The sequence below is a fragment of the Entelurus aequoreus genome, linkage group LG01 (genome assembly GCF_033978785.1).
Source record: "Entelurus aequoreus isolate RoL-2023_Sb linkage group LG01, RoL_Eaeq_v1.1, whole genome shotgun sequence".
Lineage (NCBI taxonomy): Eukaryota > Metazoa > Chordata > Actinopteri > Syngnathiformes > Syngnathidae > Entelurus > Entelurus aequoreus.
In genome coordinates, this window is record NC_084731.1 from 31,297,518 (window position 1) to 31,319,059 (window position 21,542).

General features: G+C 38.5%; 1 protein-coding gene across 4 annotated transcripts in view; it reads left to right on the forward strand.

The window, feature by feature from the left end:
• raly (RALY heterogeneous nuclear ribonucleoprotein) overlaps positions 1 to 21,542 on the forward strand; it is a 58,552-nt gene that overhangs the window by 23,122 nt on the left and 13,888 nt on the right. For all 4 annotated transcript variants that reach the window (XM_062063918.1, XM_062063999.1, XM_062063835.1 and 1 more), the window contains 4 exons: positions 5,420 to 5,683; positions 5,767 to 5,839; positions 9,157 to 9,204; positions 17,148 to 17,302. In XM_062063918.1, coding sequence (XP_061919902.1) covers positions 5,428 to 5,683; positions 5,767 to 5,839; positions 9,157 to 9,204; positions 17,148 to 17,302 — 532 coding nt within the window. In that variant the 5' untranslated portion in view covers positions 5,420 to 5,427. The remainder of the gene's footprint in view (positions 1 to 5,419; positions 5,684 to 5,766; positions 5,840 to 9,156; positions 9,205 to 17,147; positions 17,303 to 21,542) is intronic.

The window sequence follows — 21,542 nt, forward strand, 5'->3', positions numbered from 1 at the left end:
TTAAGTGTTTTGAGATAAGAGCTGTTTCTTGGCTAATTATGTTTTATGTTGAAAGCAAATATTTGAGTTACAAGCATTAGTTGGCGTCGCAAATGTCATGGCAAACCCCGTAAAATCCATCCAAAACATTAAGCCTTACTCACTAACATTAGCTTATAGCTGGAGATCAACAAAACGTTGTTTTCTAACAATGGGATGGAGGAAATGAGTGTGGACTGAGAAGAAGAAGCGGATGATATTCATTGAATTAGAAAAATTAATGGTCAAAAACAAGCGGTAGAAAATGGATGGAGGGATGACAAACTTAGCGAAGCAATTTCAACTGCTAGTCTGCACCATACTGAAGCCGAATGAGTGTAACGCCAGCCAAGGATGTTTGAATAATATCCAAACAAGACATTTTTCAATGAAAATATGGAAAAGCTGCTGATGGTGTGGAAGGAGATATTGTAAAAGTCCACTCTCCAAAGTAAATGCTATACATTATTACATTATCTCATAAATCTACTATAGTTGTCAATGGTACATTCTATTGTATTGTTTTAATACTATATTTCTAAAAGTTATTTTGTCTTTTTTATATGAATGTTACATGTTAAAATTGTGTCCTTGTAGGGGAACCGAGCACCTATTAAACTGATTTCAATTTATTTCAATGGGAGACATTGATTTGAGATGCAAGGGTTAAGAGCTCTGTCACAGAACTGATTAAGCTTGTAAATTGATGTGCTGCTGTATTATTATTTTGCACCTGAAGAAAAACACCTTAATGGAATTTGAAGAGATAATAAATACAAGTTTACTGTTGTAACCCAGGTTACTATGAATGCAAAACAGTCTTCTGGACACAGGGGTCTCAAGTAGCCACACACAGTCAATTTACATGAAGGAGCTGTATCATTGTTGCTTGCAGTCCCTGGAGGACTTGGTGGATGTAAAGCTGGAAGTAAAAGGCGCAAACAGTCAGTCGGCGCCCTACCTTGGATATATAAAACTGAATTTAGCATTCCCTGAAGAATTTAATCTGGACAGAGATTGAAGTTCCCACATTAGCGGTAGTGGCCCCTGATCTTAATAGAATGCCACAAGTGCTTATTGGCAGCAATACGCTAGATGTCATTTACTCCAGGTACGTTGAACAAAATTAATGGAAACCCCAAAAACCTTTCCAGACTATGGAGTGGTTTTTAAGGTACTAGAAGTGCGACACGAAAAGAAAGCATGGAGGCCAAAGGTAAGGTGAGAGTACCAGATAGAGCCCCTCGAATAGTGCCTATAGTACAGCTTACATTGGTGGACTATTCCATGCTAACAGCACCCTTGACAAGAAGTGGGTCCTGGGGCAGGCCTTGTTTGAGTTTTCCCCTCCCCGAAGATTGTAAGTTGTAAGTACCCTATGTAATTTTTCTAGTCCCTTACGCAGTGTAGTAAAGAATAATAAAACAAACGACTTCAGGACAGTGCTGGCCGATATTCATGCTGTTCAGCGAGTGATGGGTGATAAGCATATTGTAGACCAAATTGATCTTGATTTTGGCGACTCCCCTTTACCACCTGAGTGGAAAAACCAGATCCCAAAATGACTTAGCGCCATGCCAGAAGTCTTTGCCCATCATGATTTGGATTTTTGGCATACCGACAAAGTGATGCATCACATCAGAATTAGTAACGATATGCCTTTTAAACAACGGGCTAGACCCATCCACCCACTTGACATAGATGTGGTCAGAAAGCATCTTCAAAAATTGCTGGATTCCGGTATCATCCGCAAGTCTAAGTCTCCCTCTGCATCGGCCATAGTTGTTGTCAGGAAAAATAATGTTACACTGCGTTTGTGCATCGATTTCAGAAAATAGAACTCTATCTGTGTTGGCCCTGCGATGAGGTGGCGACTTGTCTGGGGTGTAACCCCCCTTCTGCCCGAATGCAGCTGAGATAGGCTCCAGCACCCCCGCCACCCCGAACGGGACATGGGGTAGAAAATGGATGGATGGTTGGATGGAACTCTCAAACCATCAAAGGTGCCTATATGCACTGCCAAACTTGGAATAAATGCTGTCCCTTCTAACTGGTTTAAAATGGTCTGTCCTTGACCTAAAGTCCTGTTATTACTAAATTGAAATGGAAGAGACATACAATCAGAAGGGTTCAATCAATCAATCAATCAAAGTTTATTTATATAGCCCTTAATCACAAGTGTCTGAAAGGGCTGCACAAACCACAACGACATCCTCTACTCAACCCAATGGGAACAACGAGACACGGGTTGGTGTGGTTCTATGGATCTAGCCCATATTCAATACACTGTTGTATTTACCTTAAAGTGCCTGAGTGCTACTCCATAATTAGATGTAGTTCTTCTCCAGTGAACTGAACCAAGCTTCTGGCGTACTGGTTCAAAAATTGCTGATATAAAACAAGAAGCCATTTCGTTTGTCACCCAGTGGTAACCATAGTGACCATAGGCTACCACTGGGTTCCTGTCGTTCTCATCTGCTCTCTGTATTGTGTGCGAAGGAGGGATCACATTAATTCAATGACACATATTTACTTGCTAACTAGGTATAAATATACATAGAAGAGTCTCAAACAATAAATATTTGTGGAAATACACCAAGTCCAGGCTGTCACGCGGAACATACTGTCACCAAAGCTGACTGACATGAAGATGGTGCCATCTTCAATGTGTCGACTCTTTGTTTATATGACCTCTGACGTGCAGAGAGATGATCAAATAGAAGAGACATTTGCGTCTTCACTCTGATGTTGAAAGCACAGCAGCAGTTACTGCGATGAAAGCCTCTAATGGACCAACAAACATGAATCAAAGGAACATTTTCATCTGCGTTGGAGTGACCCCGATGAAAAATGTCCTATAATTCTGCTGCTCAGAGCCAGAGGAGAGACAGTAACATATTTATGGATTGTTTCTGCATGTTTCAGGAAGCCTACAACGGCATGTTTGGGTCGCGCTTGAAGATGGCCGCTTGTGTTCACTTCTTGCTCTTGACGTGATGTGAATTCCCTCGACATGACGTTTCACAATGATGCAGAATTGACTGTACAGTATATTGATGCAGAAGGACGCAAGGAAAAAGTGCTTTAATTTCTACCCTCGAGACAACAAGCAAACAACTCTTAAAATGTAATTTTCCGAATGGAGTTTAGACTAGGAATGGGTATCAATACTTGGTACCTAATAGCACCGGTGTCAATGTAATTGATAAATAAATGATAAATGGGTTATACTTGTATAGCGCTTTTCTACCTTCAAGGTACTCAAAGCGCTTTGACAGTATTTCCACATTCACCCATTCACACACACATTCACACACTGATGGCGGGAGCTGCCATGCAAGGCGCTAACCAGCAGCCATCAGAGGCAAAGGGTGAAGTGTCTTGCCCAAGGACACAACGGACATGACTAGGAAGGTAGAAGGTGGGGATTGAACCCCAGTAACCAGCAACACTCCGATTGCTGGCACAGCCACTCTACCAACTTCGCCACGCCGTCCCTAGATGTAAAAAGACCGAAGAACTGAGTAGATACCAATGCCTTATTTCAGTGCTAAATGATAGGTACTATAAATGAATAGTTACTATTAATACTTACTATAAAATGAATAGTTCCCATTAATTTGTGCAGGGGTCAGCAACCCGCGGCTCGAGAGCCGCATGCAGCTTTTTAGCGCCGCCCTAGGGGTTCCCTGGAGCTTTTTCAAAGATGTGTGAAAATGGCAAAAGATGAAAAAATGTTGTGTTACTATGGCTTCTGTCAGAGGACAATCATGACACACACCTTCTTAGCTGTTAGAAATCCCACTGTTCATATTAAACATGCTTCACTGATGAGAGTATTTGGCAAGCACCGTTTTGTCCTACTAATTTCAGCGGTCCTTGAACTCACCGTAGTTTGTTTACATGTACAACTTTCTCCTACGGTGCCACAGAAAGACGTGTTTTATGCCACTCCTTCTTTGTCTCATTTTGTCTACCAAACTTTTTATGCTGTGCGTGAATGCACAGACTTTTTATGCTCTGCATGAATGCACAAATGTGAGCTTTGTTGATGTTATTGACTTGTTGGAGGTGCTAATTAGGCATATTTAGTCAATGCATGACAGCAAGCTAATCGGTGCTAACATGCTAAATAGGCTAGCTGTACATATTGCATCGTTATGCCTCGTTTTTTAGGTATATTTGAGCTCATTTAATTTCTTTTACGTATGTCCTCTGTGTATTTAATTTATATTTGCATGTCTCCTGACACATTATCTGTATGTAATATTGGCTGCATTTCTGATAGTTGTTTGTGTGCCATGTTGTTCCAGACCACAGCAAACGTTACCCAGCTTGCAAAGATTGTTATAAATCCATTAGAAGAAGACAGCCTGCCGTTTCCTTAAACTTGGACACACATCTATACATTTGGCCATTCGGAGCCAGTAATTTCCAGAAGTTAGCTCATCCTGTGAGAAGCCTCCGTTTTACTAATGATTTCCCATGTTGTGAAAATGTGTAGAATAAAAATTAAAATACCACATTTCTGTCAACGAAGATTTGCGTCAGCCTTTGATAGAAGGCTAATATAGCTAATATAGATACTTACATCATGTGTTGCCTTCATTATAACACTTATTAAAAAAAAAACAAAAAAAACTTATTTAAGGCTTTTAATTTTTTGCGGCTGCAGACAGATTTTATTTTTGTATTTTTGGTCCAATATGGCTCTTTCAACATTTTGGGTTGCTGACCCCTGATTTAGTGGCACAAAAATTAAAAAAGTAAACTGCTCTCCCTGTTATCATTAGTCTTATTTTGCATATTCCTTAGACTTAGAAAAACTATATTGATCCACAAGGGAAATTGTTCTAATATTCCAGGGAACCAACGTCCTCTACAGTAGACATTTGATTTCAGTCTATTTTTTTTTCAGAATTACAGGAACACTTTTAAGGACCTTTTGCCAAAAAAAAAAAAGATACTCAAAGATCATCTCTATGACAGCATTTTAAGAAACTGCTGTTAAAATGTGAGTCTCTCATACATTTTTTTGAACTGAACATGCGGGCCACCAGTTGATTAGCCCAAATGAGGACCTATCATGGATCTGTGAGGAACACCACTAGTATAACTAAAGAAGTTGCATCTTAAGTAAACACGCTACAGCAACACTTTACTTACATAAATGACATTATTAAAAACAATTGTAACTGCCACAAAGGAGAGGACTTAAGGATGACTCAGTTATATAAATCACAAGATTGGACCCCAGTGGTTTTATGTTTGCTTGCGAGGTTAAAATTAACTCCAATTCTTTAGCCCTGTAATACGCAGAAGAACATGAGCGCATAATTTTTGTGTGTGAACAACAAACATTATCAAGAGAAAGTGACTTGATATCTTCTCCTCTCTGCAGGTCTCAGGATGTCGCTGAAAGTGCCGACCAGCAACGTGACCAACAAAACCGACCCCAAGTCCATCAACTCGCGGGTGTTTATCGGCAACCTCAACACGGCGGTGGTGAGCAAGTCAGACGTGGAGAGCATATTCTCCAGGTACGGCCGCGTGCTCGGCTGCTCCGTACACAAGGGCTACGCCTTCGTCCAGTACGCCAACGAGAAGCACGCCAAGGGCGCCGTCGCTGGCGAGAACGGTCGGGTGCTGGCAGGGCAGACGCTCGGTAAGTCACAACGACCTCAAGTAAGTCCGAAAACTTCCATTTTCTCAGGTGAATGAATGGAAGTGTGCTTGTGTTTCTCTCAGACATCAACATGGCGGGAGAGCCTAAACCCAGCAGGGACAAACCCACAAAGCGACCGTCTTCTTCACACTACAGGTAATCCATGTTTTGGTGCTTTGCTCTACTACACACCTCAGGACATTGACCTAAGACAATTTCTGGTGAACCTCCGACTAATTCATCACATTTGATGTGTCATGATCTCTCATGTTTGTTATTATTCTTTTCCGGTATTTTTGTTTTATTTCCTGTCCAGCGCTTTTATTTTTGTTTCCATTTCCTTCTTGCCTCCGTTTGATGCGCTGGCTCCCTTACATGTCCCTGATTGACAATCAGGACACAACTGTTCCTTGTTGCCAATCAGGATGATTTTTACACCAACCCTGTCCTCAGGATTGGCCTGGATCATTGTGCATCAATTCTGCTTTGCATCATTCTGTTTTGGCTTTTTTTATTTTGTACCTCTCATGTTGCATAGCTTTCTTTATGCTTCCTGTGACAGGTCCCATTTCGTGCATTTCCCTGCTGAAATATTTTTCTTGTGCTCTCCCTAATAAGAGCGTTGTGCCTGCACTTTGCCTGCCGTCCTTTCATCCTGGGGTCCAGACCAATAACACCCAAGCCAGACCGTAACATGATGATGTGAATAGTTACCATAATGACTATAATCACCATACTATTAGTTGTGTTTACCTTTAGATCGTGGATTCAGATCATTTTGATCAGAATTGGGCCATATCAGATCGCTTTTTTACTGGCATTTGGCATATTCTGAAAATAAAAGTAAATTTTTACTTGGGCTACTGCATATTATTAGATATTACAAAAAGTCAAATGTATAACTTTTTAAAATGCCGCTATACGGAGTGGTACACGGACGTAGGGAGAAGTACAGAGCGCCAATAAACCTTAAAGGCACTGCCTTTGCGTGCCGGCCCAATCACATAATATCTACGGCTTTTCTCACACACAAGTGAAGAATGCAAGGCATACTTGATCAACAGCCATACAGGTCACACTGAAGGTAGCCATATAAACAACTTTAACACTGTTATAAATATGCGCCACACTGTGAACCCACACCAAACAAGAATGACAAACACATTTCGGGAGAACATTCGCACCGTAACACAACATAAACACAACAGAACAAATACCCAGAACCCCTTGCAGCACTAACTCTTCCGGGACGCTACAATATACACCCCCCGCTACCCCCTACCCCCCCCCCCCCACCTCAACCCCGCCCCCCCAAACCCCGCCCACCTCAACCTCCTCATGCTCTCTCAGGGAGAGCATGTCCCAAATTCCAAGCTGCTGTTTTGAGGCCTTTTAAAAAAAAAAAAAGCACTTTGTGACTTCAATTATAAATATGGCAGTGCCATGTTGGCATTTTTTTTTCCATAACTTGAGTTGATTGATTTTGGAAAACCTTGTTACATTGTTTAATGCATCCAGCGGGGCATCACAACAAAATTAGGCATAATAATGTGTTAATTCCACGACTGTATATATCGGTATCGGTTGATATCGGAATCGGTAATTAAGAGTTGGACAATATCGGAATATCGGATATCGGCAAAAAAGCCATTATCGGACATCTCTAATTTGTATGGCCTGGCCCGGCGTCGCGGCCATGCCCGCCCTGTGCTAGAAGTTGTTTATTTTATTTAATCTGTTCATTTATTTTTATTTTTTACATCGGAGCAGGTAATATAAGATAATCGGTAATCAAAACAAAGTCACGTTGACTAAGATGATAAAATAAGTAACTGACATGTTAGTAAAAGTATAAGTACGAGACAAATACGCTGACAGAAGTGAAATCCAATCATATTTAATTACGTCTTGTCAATTAGGGATGTCCGATAATGGCTTTTTTCCGATATCCGATATTCCGATATTGTCCAACTCTTTAATTACCGATACTGATATCAACCGATACCGATATCAACCGATACTGATATATATAGTCGTGGAATTAACACATTATTATGCCTAATTTGGACAACCAAGTATGGTGAAGATAAGGTCCTTCTTAAAAAAATTAATAAAATGAAATAAGATAAATAAATTAAACATTTTCTTGAATAAAAAAGAAAATAAAACAATATAAAAACAGTTACACAGAAACTAGTAATTAATGAAAATTAGTAAAATTAACTGTTAAAGGTTAGTACTATTAGTGGACCAGCAGCACGCACAATCATGTGTGCTTATGGACTGTATCCCTTGCAGACTGTATTGATATATATTGATATATAATGTAGGAACCAGAATATTAATAACAGAAAGAAACAATTATTTTGTGTGAATGAGTGTGAATGAGTGTAAATGGGCAGGGAGGTTCTTTGGGTTGGTGCACTAATTGTAAGGGTATCTTGTGTTTTTTATGTTGATTTAATAAAAAACAAAAAAACCAAAAAACAAACAAAAAAAAAAACCGATACCGATAATAAAAAACCTGATACCGATAATTTCCGATTTTACATTTTAAAGCATTTATCGGCCGATAATATCGGCAGGCCGATATTATCGGACATCTCTATTGTCGATGGGTGGGACGAATTCGGAATATTTCTCATTCTTTTCTTCTACATTTTTTTGTTATAAAGCACTGTGTGTTTTCACTTGCCTTTACATTAAAAGTGCTGTATAAAAAAGTTTGATTAATTGATTGCCTATAGTAAAAACCCATAAACAAATGCCCATTTCTGATACTATCAACCCTATAATATGCCTCTCATAATTCCTTAACACTTTTTCAATTCAGTTTTACACATGAAGAAACAATTACAGAGTATGCAGAATTATATACTGTACTTACTAAATTTGAAGTTACATAACATTACATCATGTCAAAGCGTCTTCCAGTTGAAAAATGTTGAGGTCCCTCTGCAGGATTCACAGCTGCATCACTTCTCTTTCTCTTCTCACTTTCTCCCTGCAGATGGTGCCATCAAACCACTGTCTATTTAAGGGCACTATACTACCATTTGTGCTGAGCTGTTTTTTTATGATGTCATTTCAAAATCCGAAAGATGTGTACTAAAAAAGCCGACAGGGAAGGCTAACGCAAAGCTATACATTTTTCGAGATGTGGCTAAAAATCAGCTGGAGACTTTGGAGGGGGAAGAGCCTCGTGACACGAGATCATATTTCAGCATTTCCTTTGAGGGAGAGAAAGCATGGGAGAATATAACCCTAAATTACCATTGATAAAAGGACATTACAATTCAAAGCAGAGAAAGGAAGTCCACAAGTATGCGAGCGAGGGAATGCCGACATCTGAATAGGCAGACATCTATAAGGTGTTGTGAAGAGGGGGACAAACATCTCAAAGTAACATTGAGGAAATGCAGACATAAATACTCAGCTAGTTGCTGAGTGACATGTGACTTTTTATCTTTCAGCACCTACGACTTGGACTACGAGCACTTCAGAGACGACTTGTACAATAGGTGAGATGTTGTCTTCACGCGGAGGCTTAAAATTGTGGGTAACACTTTCTTTATTGCAAACACAACAAACCAAAAATCCACAATTTAAAGAGAAAAAAAACAACATTTACAATACACTGTTGTCATTTGTAAAAAAAACAAAAACACGTACAATAAAAAAACAACATAACATTGTGTCAAAGAATCAGGAAGAAGCAAAGCTCTTAATGTCCTATATTATCGCTCAGATCTCATTCTTGATCAACAATACAACACATAATCACCTGATATTTAAACAATAATCAGTATATTATTACAAGATACATATATATATATATATATGTCCATATATACTCACAGTAATACACCTACTCATCCTTTCATAAAATGTAGTTTGTATAAATACATTACATCCTTAAGATAGTTTGTTTCCTTCTCTTTTTTTAACATACTTCTTTTTAAACTGTATGATGTTTATTGTTTGATTTCTTCATCCAACCACAAGCTGCCATGCACACTTTTAAAAAAGAATGGTCACAGGGCCGCATTAAATTCAATTTACTCCCTCAAATTATATTTCCACCTCTAATTCTGAACAATTCTTTGGGAAATTTGATGGCGGCAGATTATTTCGAGCTCCGAATGTTATTTGTGCAGGTTTTAATTTCACCATATCCATAAGTTTAATTATTTGTAATTTTAAAAACAGCACAGTTGTGTGTTCTCAATAGCCAGCATCGAAGGGCCCCACCTAGCAGGCACAAGACAATAAAACAATGTTGAGAAAATGTTGAATTCTATCCTGACGTTGAGCAACTCAATCATAACCACATGCTTTTTGACAACGTTTACTCAATGTCAGGTTCTGATATTAAGTTGACCACTGAATTTTGGTCATATCTCAACCAATATTCTACAACACAAATACAACAGTGAAACAACATGCTTTTTTTTTTTACGCCGTTTAATAAATGTCTGGTGTTGCGTTGATTTGACCGTTGAAATTTGGTCATTTCCCAACCAACAACGTTGATCCAATGTGAGACATCAATGTTGTCTCAATTTATAAATAAAACTATTTTGCAACGTTGTTTTGAAGTCAGTCCTAAAGGACAAGTACGTATAATGAACATTGTTTCAATGTCTCGTGACTGCTGGGTAAGCAGAGTTTTATTTGGAGCCCCTCCAACCCACCCACACTCATTACACGTTTTTCCCCATTTTTATTTATTTTATACTTTTTAAAATCCAACTTGAATTTCATTTGATGCATGTTTTGTACTAAAACAAATTGATGGAAAGAAATTGGTCATTTTTATGAACGTTGAAATGTTTTTATTTGTGCCTTTTTACTATTTTTATGGATATTCCTTATTTTATTTTTTTCTCCCAGTGCCGCTCACACTGGTGAATGAATGATAGGTGGTGATCGGAGGGTCAAAGGTGCAAATTGGCTGCCGCGCTTCCGTCAGTCAACCCCAGGGCAGCTGTGGCTACAAATGTAGCTTACCACCACCTATGTGTAAATGTGGAGCTAATGAATAATGGAATAATATAAACTTAGACATAGACAAACTTTATTGATCCACAAGGGAAATTGTTCCACACAGTAGCTCAGTTTCAAAGGATGGAAAGGGTAAGGATGGAAAGGATAATGCAGGTATAAAGTAGACTAAAAATGTACCATAGTAGCAATATGAAATATAACATAAATGTAATATTTACATATGTTATATTTTATATTGCTACAATGGTACATTTTTTGTCTACTTTATACCTGCAGTATCTGCAGTATCTAGTCAATAGAAAAGCGCTATATAAATGTAATCCATTATTATTATTATTATTATTATTATTATTACCTTATTGTGTATGAGGTTTGTTTAGTTGTGTTTTTATTGCATGGTCTGTACGTATTGTGATTTTTATTCTATTTTTAAATCTTTGTTTTTAATTTGTACAGCACTTTGGTGCAATAGTGGTTGTCTTTAAAATGTCTTTATAAATAAAAAAAAAACGACACCTACATTGTCCAATAATTAATTGTTTTAGTGCAAAAAATATTTTTTAACATCATTAAAACATCAATTCATAAACCCTCCAAAATGTACCCTGACCCAGATTCCAAACTCAGTACCTCTACCGAACAAGACAAACACTAATGCTGTGTGTCGTCACACATGACGGTACAAGATTGTGAGGGATTTTTCCATTAAAGTTGAGTCAGCAAGCAGCTAGGAATACATATGCAGAAAATTTCATGTGAAGTGCCATATCATTCATAATTGACTTTTTACACGTGCTTCTTCATGCTTAACGAGTGAAAAAACAGAAAGGTAAAATATAAAAAATAATTCTAATCAAAATCACACTAAGTAGAGAACATTCTATATACTAAACACAGTTAAAATGCAAAAAAATAGTGAAAAAAACACAAAGGTAAAATATTACAAATAATAAAAATCACAACAAGTAGAGAACATTCTATATACTAAACACAGTTAAAATGCAAAAAAATAGTGAAAAAAACACAAAGGTAAAATATTACAAATAATAAAAATCACAACAAGTAGAGAACATTCAATATACAAAACACAGTAAAATGCATAAAAATAGTGAAAAAAAACAAAGGCAAAATATTACAAATAATAAAAATCACAATAAGTACAGAACATTCTATATACAAAACACAGTTAAAATGCATAAAAAATAGTGCAAAATACAGAAAGGTGTCATGTCTGTGATCATGTTTTGCTTAAGTCATGTTCTGTTTGGTTTTTGGACCATAGCAACCATTAGTTTCACCTGTTTCACATTTTGAGTCACGCACCTGTTTTCACTAATCATGTCACTATTATTTAAACCGATAGTTGCCAGGAAATCAGCCTGGCGACATTACCTCTGCTCACTTCATGCCATGCTACTTCTGACACCCCTGCTAACTCTGTTTGACTTCATGCTACCATAGTTCCAAGCCAAGTAAGTTTTTGTTTATTGTTCATAGTTTCTGCCTTTGTGCAAGTTTTGTTTCATTAGCCAAGTTTTTGTACTTCCGCCTTGTGCGCGCCTTTGGTTCCTTTTTTATAATAATAATAAAAAATGTCCTTACCTTCACGCCTTGCCCGCGCCAACTTTCCGTTGCATTCCAGAAAAAACAAACCCCAAAGTCCACACGTTGACAAAAGGTAAATGATTAAAAATAATAAATAAGCACAGCACAGTGCATGTTCTGCCTATAAGGAGCACTGGCCGGCATTGTTTAGTATTGTCAGTGCTTTTTTTTTGTAATGTGCATTCATTTTGGAAGATTTTAATGGTGCATTTTCTCATTTGGCACAAACCTATATCTCACATGAACCCCTTCTAAAATGAAGCAGGGCGTTACTGTCCTACTCAGTACTGCACGGGGCAGCAGTAATACAGACTGCCATAAACGACAAACCTTTTTTTTCCACTACAGCGCCATCCGCTGGATCTAGTAGATTTCTGCCCTTAATATCAGCCAAATAAATTCCCCAGTCTACACCTTTATCCGGACCTGCACCAACATGTGCATGTTTGTTATGAAAACCATCAGTATAATCTCTCTTTGGAGAGGCCCCGTCCAGCTGGGATCGATCAGTCATGACGCTTCCAAATGATTCCACATTTCAAAGTGGCGCCTGATATGGAAAGAGGATATTTCTCTTCATCCTCACAATAGTGGACGTGTTGTCAAAAGACTCGCCGGCAGCGAGCGCAAAGTGTTGCGTTTCACAAAGAAGAAGATGAAGATAAAGTGGTTGCTGTCAAAGAGAAAAGCCGCTTCACGCGACAAGGAAGCGTAACCGCGGTAACCGCCTCTCCCTGGAGAAGAGGAGCGCTTTAATCGGTTTATGGAGGTCAGCTCTCACATGAGGCGACCACCTACGCGTGGCGACATGAACATGGCTTTTGTCCCACACGTCCTCCACCTTTGACCCTGATAAGTTCATCGAAAGCTACTCGCCTGTCATGCCTCGTATGTCTCAGCAGGGAGCGCCAATTCCACAGTCCAAACAGCGATTATTTCCATTGGTTTTTTTTAACAAGATACATTCTTTTCATGGCAATTTTATAAATCATAAAAGCTTCTTTTTTTTTTCCCCATTCCTAATTGGACCCACTACAACACTTCAATCAGAATACAAGGAAATGTGTGCACCACAAAAGAAGATACGCCAAAGTGTGGATTTACTACTTGGAAAAAGTAATTGGATGCTGCATAAAAAGCAATAAAATAAATTTTTGTCTTTTATTCCATTTTTACTTTCATTCCTTTCCAACATCTTCAGTTGCTCTTGCTTTAAAACTTCATGTATATAATAGTTTATATAATATGTAGTGCAGCGTAATAGTGTTTTCAGCATATGTACATCATAAATTGAGGTTCCACCACATGCTTTTTAAAGCATATACTACAACATTTTTGCACTGAATAAAGCATTTACAAGTATGACCATGGCTAAATGATCTAAAAATAGGAATAGTACGAAAACAATCAGAGCGCGCTGTTCAGTTCAGTTCAGTTCAGTTCAGTTCAGTTTATTTTGAACGTGCATACAATACAATTACAATGCAATGCATCACATATTTCCAGTTTTCATTACAGCATGTCCGAAATTAATCCATTTATTTGCTCTGTTTGTAACAGAAAAGTGAACTAATAAATAATGAATAAATATACCTTAAGTAAGTAAACAAATATTAAATACATGAATAATTTCTCTCTCTCTCTCTCTCTCTCTCTCTCTCTCTCTCTCTCTCTCTCTCTCTCTCTCTCTCTCTCTCTCTCTCTCTCTCTCTCTCTCTCTCTCTCTCTGTCTCTCTCTCTCTCTCTCTCTCTCTCTCTCTCCCTCTCTCTCTCTCTCTCTCTCTCTCTTTTAAAAGGTTCAATATATTTATGGTAAATGTTCTTCTTTGTACTTTGTGAACACTTGTAGCTTGAACAATCTCTTAAACATAATCACATTAGAGCTTTGTTTGATTTATTTGTTTAATCTATTCCATTATTTAATGCAACATACGGATATGCTAAAAGTGTAAGTGCATACAAATGTTTTAAATTAGATTTTCCTCTACGGTTATATTTCTCCTCTTTTGTTGAGAATAATTGTACATTCTTGGGTAGAAGGTTATAGTTTGGTTCGTACATAATTTTAGCTGTTTGCAAATGCACCGAGTTGTAAAATTTAAATATTTTTGATTCAATAAATAAAGGGTTTGTATGTTCTCTATAGCCAACATTATGTGTTCTTCTAATTGATATATTTTGTAACACAGTTAGTGAATGAAGCACACATTTGTAGTTGTTTCCCCGTATTTCTACACAATAACTCAGATATGGTAACACTAGTGAGAAGTAGGCCACTGATTGGCTCAGCCTCAGGCAGCATATTAAGATTAAGATTAAAGTACCAATGATTGTCACACACACACTAGATGTGGTGAAATTTGTCCTCTGCATTTGACCCATCCCCTTGGGGAGCAGTGGGCAGCAGCGGCGCCGCGCCCGGGAATCATTTTGGTGATTTAACCCCCAACTCCAAAACTTGATGCTGAGTGCCAAGCAGGGAGGGAAACGGGTCCCATTTTTATAGTCTTTGGTATGACTCGGCTGGGATTTGAACTCCAACCTACCGATCTCAGGGCGGACACTCTAACCATATTGAATTGAAAGAGTATAAAAGTAACTAAAGGGAGTTATTTTATAACTAAGGGGCTCTCACAATGTTAAATTTTTTTTTAAGATAATAAACATGTTTTTTATGCACTAGCTATGAAAATGTTCAATTTATGATTAATGATTCCTACTTTACAGAAATTCATTTATTGTGGAACCAATTAACAGCGATAAACAAGGGATTACTGTAGACTAGTCCATATGCGTGCTGTCTAACGAAAAAAAAGAATAATCTGACCTTCGAATTTTGATTCATCGTGATTAATCGCAGTAAATGTTTTGCTTGTCAGAGGGGCTCGTGGTTATGCGTTAACTTCGATAACCCTAATAATTAGGGCTGCGAATCTTTGGGTGTCCAACGATTCGATTCAATATCGATTCTTGGGGTCACGATTAGATTATAAATCGATTTTTTTCTATTCAAAACGATTCTCGATTCAAAAACGATATTTTTCCGATTCAAAACGATTCTCTATTCATTCAATACATAGGATTTCAGCAGGATCTACCCCAGTCTGCTGACATGCAAGTAGTATATTTTTGTAAAAAGCTTTTATAATTGGCTACCAAATTTAGTACATATTCATACTGAACTTTTTTCAAGTATTTCTTATATATATATAAATAATCCGTTCATGAATGAGTATATCCGTTCGTCCACCGTGTTCAATGGAGAAGTCTGATCTACAAAATTTGCAGGCAGCATACCCCTTCCCCTTTGAGCTGTCCTGGATGAACTGAAATTATTTTTTCCAATCATTTTGGAACTTGCAAGCGTACTTCTTTTTCTTACTCGTCGTCGCCATGTCTCGTTTGTTCTTCTGCTACTTCTCTGTTATGTTTTTGGACATTACTACTTGCCGTAGTTTTGAACCAATGCATGATGGGAATCCGGTTGTTGTGTGTCAGTGTATTAACGTGCCGGCTGGAATAAACACGCTGAGAAATAGCTCCGTGCCTGCCTACTTTATGGGTTGTAGATAAACCTATGGATAACGGAGACATATATAATAGTCTCCTTTTCATGTGAGAGAGGACGCTAAAGGCAGTGCCTTTAAGGCACGCCCCCAATATTGTTGTCCGGGGGGAAATCGGGAGAAATTCGGGAGAATGGTTGCCCCGGGAGATTTTCGGGAAAGGCACTGAAATTCGGGAGTCTTCCGGGAACATCGGGAGGGTTGGCAAGTATGTTCCAACATCAACACATTCCACTCATCCTGAACATTCAAACTAACACTTTCACATGTTCCAAAACAAATTCCGGTTTCCCTGGAAATTCAAACACTTCAACATTCAAACATATCCAACATTCAAACTATTTCAGCGTTTAAACGATTTCAACATTCAAACCATTTCTACATTCATCCTACGTTCCATTACACTGTAAAAAAAAAAGAAAGTTGAGAAAATGCAAATTTTCAAGGCAACATGATGCAACAAAATTTTTGCGTTTTCTCAACTTTTGACTACTGCTGGCCAGACACTGTTTTGGTATATTTTGTTGGACTAATTATAGTTTTCAAGTTAGTCAGGCACAGAAATAAGTTTCACTATGTTTAACTACCAAAACAATGTCTGGCCAGCAGTAGTCAAAAGTTGAGAAAACACAAAAATCTTGTTGCATCATGTTAACTTGAACATTTGCGTTTTCTCACCTTTTTTTTTTTTTTTTTTACAGTGTAGCATTTCAGTTCAGCATCAGCTTTTCAACATTCAAACTATCCTTACATTCATACTACATTCTGTCAGCATTTCAGTTCAACTTCAGCATTGGAGCATTCACACGCAATTTCTTCAGGAATTGCCTCTTCTAGTTTAATGTAATATATGCCTCAAGTTCCAGCACGGTGGAACAGGGGTTAGTGCATGTGCCTCACAATATGAAGGTCCTGAGTTCAATCCTGGGCTTGGGATCTTTCTGTGTGGAGTTTGCATGTTCTCCCCGTGACTGCGTGGGTTCCCTCCGGGTACTCCGGCTTCTTCCCACCTCCAAAGACATGCACCTGGGGATAGGTTGATTGGCAACACTAAATTGGCCCTAGTGTGTGAATGTGAATGTTGTCTGTGTATCTGTGTTGGCCCTGCGATGAGGTGTCGACTTGTCCAGGGTGTACCCTGCCTTCCGCCCGAATGCAGCTGAGATAGGCTCCAGCGCCCCCCGCGACCCCGAAGGGAATAAGCGGTAGAAAATGGATGAATGGATGGATGGATGCCTCAAGTTCCTCCTAACAACTTCCTGTTCTTCCTTCCTTTTTCCTGCCAGGCTGATGGTGTACGGTGGTCAGGTGTTGCCAGACGCGCGATTGGTGCCAGTCAAAGGCCTGCGGGTGGCGCCCCCTTTCGTCCGTCGGCTCACATCTCTCCCAGTTAGAACGCTGCCGCGTAACGCAAACATGCTTCCTGGCGGTAAGCACAGACGTGAGTTCCGACACGAGCTGCAGATTTTCTTTTCACACTTCCTGTTTCTTTTCATTATTTGCTCTTAGTCGACACTAAAACGTCCCCTGATGGCTGTGAGGAGTACGAGTAGCCTGAAAATCTGGATATATAAAAAAACGGTGTTAGGAAGACAATCGCCTTGAAAAAAACAATCACAGTTGATTTGATGGCATTATGACAAGGGATGGCTACTGAATTTGGTACTTTTAGGTACCAACAAAAGTCTGGCAGTACTGCAGGTATCAACTGATGTAAAATCAAATGGGGGACACATTTTGATACTTTCGATATTTTTTGCACGCGATATCATGTCCGATTGCAGACTTGGCACTGGCTCAAACACTTGGCGGGGAAACCAGCAGTCAAGCTCGCAGAGTGGACTCCGCCGGACTGCCTCTAGGTCAGGGGTGCACAAAATATTTTGCCTACAAAGGCTAAAATAAAAATGTGTCATTGGTCCGTGGGCCAAAGAGCGATTTTTACCATATGTCAGCAATATGAGGGAGGAATTTAGCCTCATATTGCCATAAGGTACAGTAGTAGAGAACGCCAGGTTCAATTGATGGTAACTAGTTAGCATTAGAGATGTCAAAAAATTGCTTTTTTGCCGATATCCGATATTCCTATATTGTCCAACTCTTAATTACCGATTCCGATATCAACCGATACCGATATATACAGTCGTGGAATTAACACATTATTATGCCTAATTTTGTTGTGATGCCCCGCTGGATGCATTAAACAATGTAACAAGGTTTTCCAAAATAAATCAACTCAAGTTATGGAAAAAAATGCCAACATGGCACTGCCATATTTATTATTGAAGTCACAAAGTGCATTATTTTTTTTAACATGCCTCAAAACAGCAGCTTGGCGGGGTTGGGGGTTGAGGTGAGGGGGGGGGGGGGATAGGGGTATATTGTAGCGTCCCGGAAGAGTTAGTGCTGCAAGAGGTTCTGGGTATTTGTCCTGTTGTGTTTATGTTGTGTTACGGTGCGGATGTTCTCCCGAAATATGTTTGTCATTCTTGTTTGGTGTGGGTTCACAGTGTGGCACATATTTGTAACAGTGTTAAAGTTGTTTATACGGTTACCCTCAGTGTGACCTGTATGGCTGTTGACCAAGTATGCCTTGCATTCACTTGTGTGTGTGTGAAAAGCCGTAGGTATTATGTGATTGGGGTGGCACGCAAAGGAAGTGCTTTTAAGGTTTATTGCCGCTCTGTACTTCTCCCTACGTCCGTTTGTACAGCTGCATTTTAAAAAGTCATACATTTTACTTTTTGAAACCGATACAGATAATTTTGAAACCGATACCGATAATTTCCGATATTACATTTTAAAGCATTTATCGGCCGATAATATCTGCAGTCCGATATTATTGGACATCCCTAGTTAGCATGTTAAAAAAAATAAATCTAGATTTTAGAGTAAAAAACTGCTTGCTCAGTCACCAGAATTTATTGTAAAATTTACTGGGTTTTTACAACAAATTACTGTAAATAAAAAAACTGTAACACTGTTGTTTTTACGTTAAAATTCTTGTGACTGAGCTGCCAGTTAAAATATACTGCGGTACTGTAAATTGAAAAACAGTATAAGTTCTATTTCTATGGTAAAATTTTAGTGTTTCAGCTGCCAGTTTTTTTGGTTTTTTTTTACAGAAAAATCTATGGTAATTTGTTTTACAGTGCATTACTGTAAATTGAAAAACAATAACACTGTTATTTTCACTGCAAAATTCTTCTGGCTGAGATGCTACTCTTTTTTTGCTGTCATATCTACGTACATTGTTTTTACAGCGCATTACTGTAAATGGAAAAATTGTACAACTGATGAGTTTACGGTAAATTTCGGCAACTTTTCTGCCAGGACATGCCATCCGTGATTGTTCAACTTGAAAAAAGTTCAGTATGAATATGTACTAAATTTGGTAGCCACCCTTTGGCGGGCCAAACAAAATGGCACGACTGGCCATTGGGCACTACAGCTCTAGGTAATGTTGCTATTTTCTATGCTAACAAGGCAAGATAAAGGCGCTCAAAAGTAGAGTGAAGCTCCACTTTTCAAAATGTGCTAGCTCAGGATTGTCAAAGTCAAGGCCCGCGGGCCAGATCCGGCTGGCGAATGAATTATCTATGGCCCCCGGGATGATCTTTGATTAGTATTAGAACCGGCCCCCAGGCCACAGCCGCCTGCTGCTATTTTGCATGCACCAATACTCCCTCAGTGTTGGCGCTAGGAATTTTCAAAAAGGGGTCCCAGGGACCCCATCAAGTCATAAAAAGGGGGTGCCATAGTACATTTTGGGGTCCCACTTTTTTGTATCCATTTTTAAAAACAAATGAGAAATGTATCCTGTTATATCCCACATTCTATATTGTGTTTTGGAACAAGGTTGTCATAAACGTTACTTAATTCATTAAAAAAAAAATAATACAAACGAAAACAAATTTTTATGCATATGTAAATTTATTCAGTTATAAACATTCATTCACTTTCTTCTTTCCTTCATGGACTTTACTGCTGCCGGTATTTTTTTCTATATTTTTATTGTAATATTTTCAGAATGTGTTAGTTCTATTTTTGGCCAAAATAAGACAAAGAAAACAATCTGAAGTTGTCTTTATTTTTTTTAGTTTTAATGCCATGATTTTAATAGTCCGGCCCGCGTGTGCACAGATTTTCCTCCACGCGGCCCCTGAGCTAAAATGAGTTTGACAACCCTGCGCTAGCTCGATGCTATTTACATTGGCTTTCCCATTGACATGCTCAAGATTAGCATTGGTGACTTTACATGGCGATTTCAACGCCTCCAAATTTGGTAGTGAAAACTACAACAGATGCACGTTACAATCAAATAGCTGGTGTACACTAAGTACAATATAGGTCTCAACATAAGACAAGACCTGGTTGAGGCTACACATCGTAGCCTATACACTACTGCGTCTAACATCTTAGAATTGTTAGTCTACTATATAATACAGTACAGTGCAGTACAGTAGTAGCAAATGAGACAGAAGTGTAAGAAAACCAGATTATGACTGGACAGCACATCCCAGTGTTAAATGGTAAATAAAAAAAGGGATTAAAAAAATAAATAAAATTAATAACACATATGGCCACACATACAAGTACTGAAAATTGGTACTGTCGAGTACTGGTATTGCTTCCTTAATTAATTAGTAATTAGTATAGTGTTGATTTGAATGTGAAAGGTACCCATCCCTAATTATAAACACCTCTGTTCATCAATGTAGTAATTTGATGTACAATGACGTGTAAATTCAAACTATTGAAAAATTTGCATTTTTAAAGTGTCCGTGTTGGTGTGGACATGACCTTATTAAGTGCTGTGATCTTTTGGTGGTGTTGTGACGTCATTGTTTTTCTTTCCATGCGAGCCTAGATACTGTATGTCATCTACGCGGTGTCCCTAAAGTCTGGCACGTACAATACTTGTACAATAATTTGAATCCAAAATCATGTATTATAAAAAAATGTTATGATATAAATACATACTTTCTTTTTTATTTACTGTGTGTTGAATTAAAAAATCATTATTAATGAAGTATTTAGCTGTTACATTTTAACCCTGTACAGTTGTTTTTAGTTCTTAAAAAAATTCATAGTGAATAATTATTATATTAGTAACATTTGGTAATAATTTCAAAACATTTTTATAGGGAGGCTTTGGTGGAAAACGTTGCTCTGGACTCTCTCCTGCTTGCTAAATAAATACTTGATCGTATCACATGAAATACATGCACACAAAAATACGAGACGAGCAACAATAAAGCACAATAAAACTCAAATCTTTTCCTTTGAAGTCTTCCAAGCTTGGCCAAGTTTTGTCCTGTTTTTATCCCACAAAACCCCAAAAATGCAAATAAACGGTGAGTGCAGGAGACAACAAACCCAAACAGACTAAAGTGTCCTCTCAGGCACGTCTGAGAACAACTTGCTCTGTCAAACATCTCAAGCAGAATCCCTCCCAGAAGTCTTTGTGCCTCTCCTCACATCTGACTTTCATTGGGACGAAAGGAGGAAGTGTCGGAGAGAAAAGGTAATCATGTTTGAAGCGCTGCTCACATGAGAACGTGCTCCCTGCTGTCCTTCCTTGTCAGCACCAATCACTACCTGCTTGTGTGTGTGTGTGTGTGTGCGTGTGTGTGTGTGTGTGTGTGTGTGTGTGTGTGTGTGTGTGTGTGTGTGTGTGT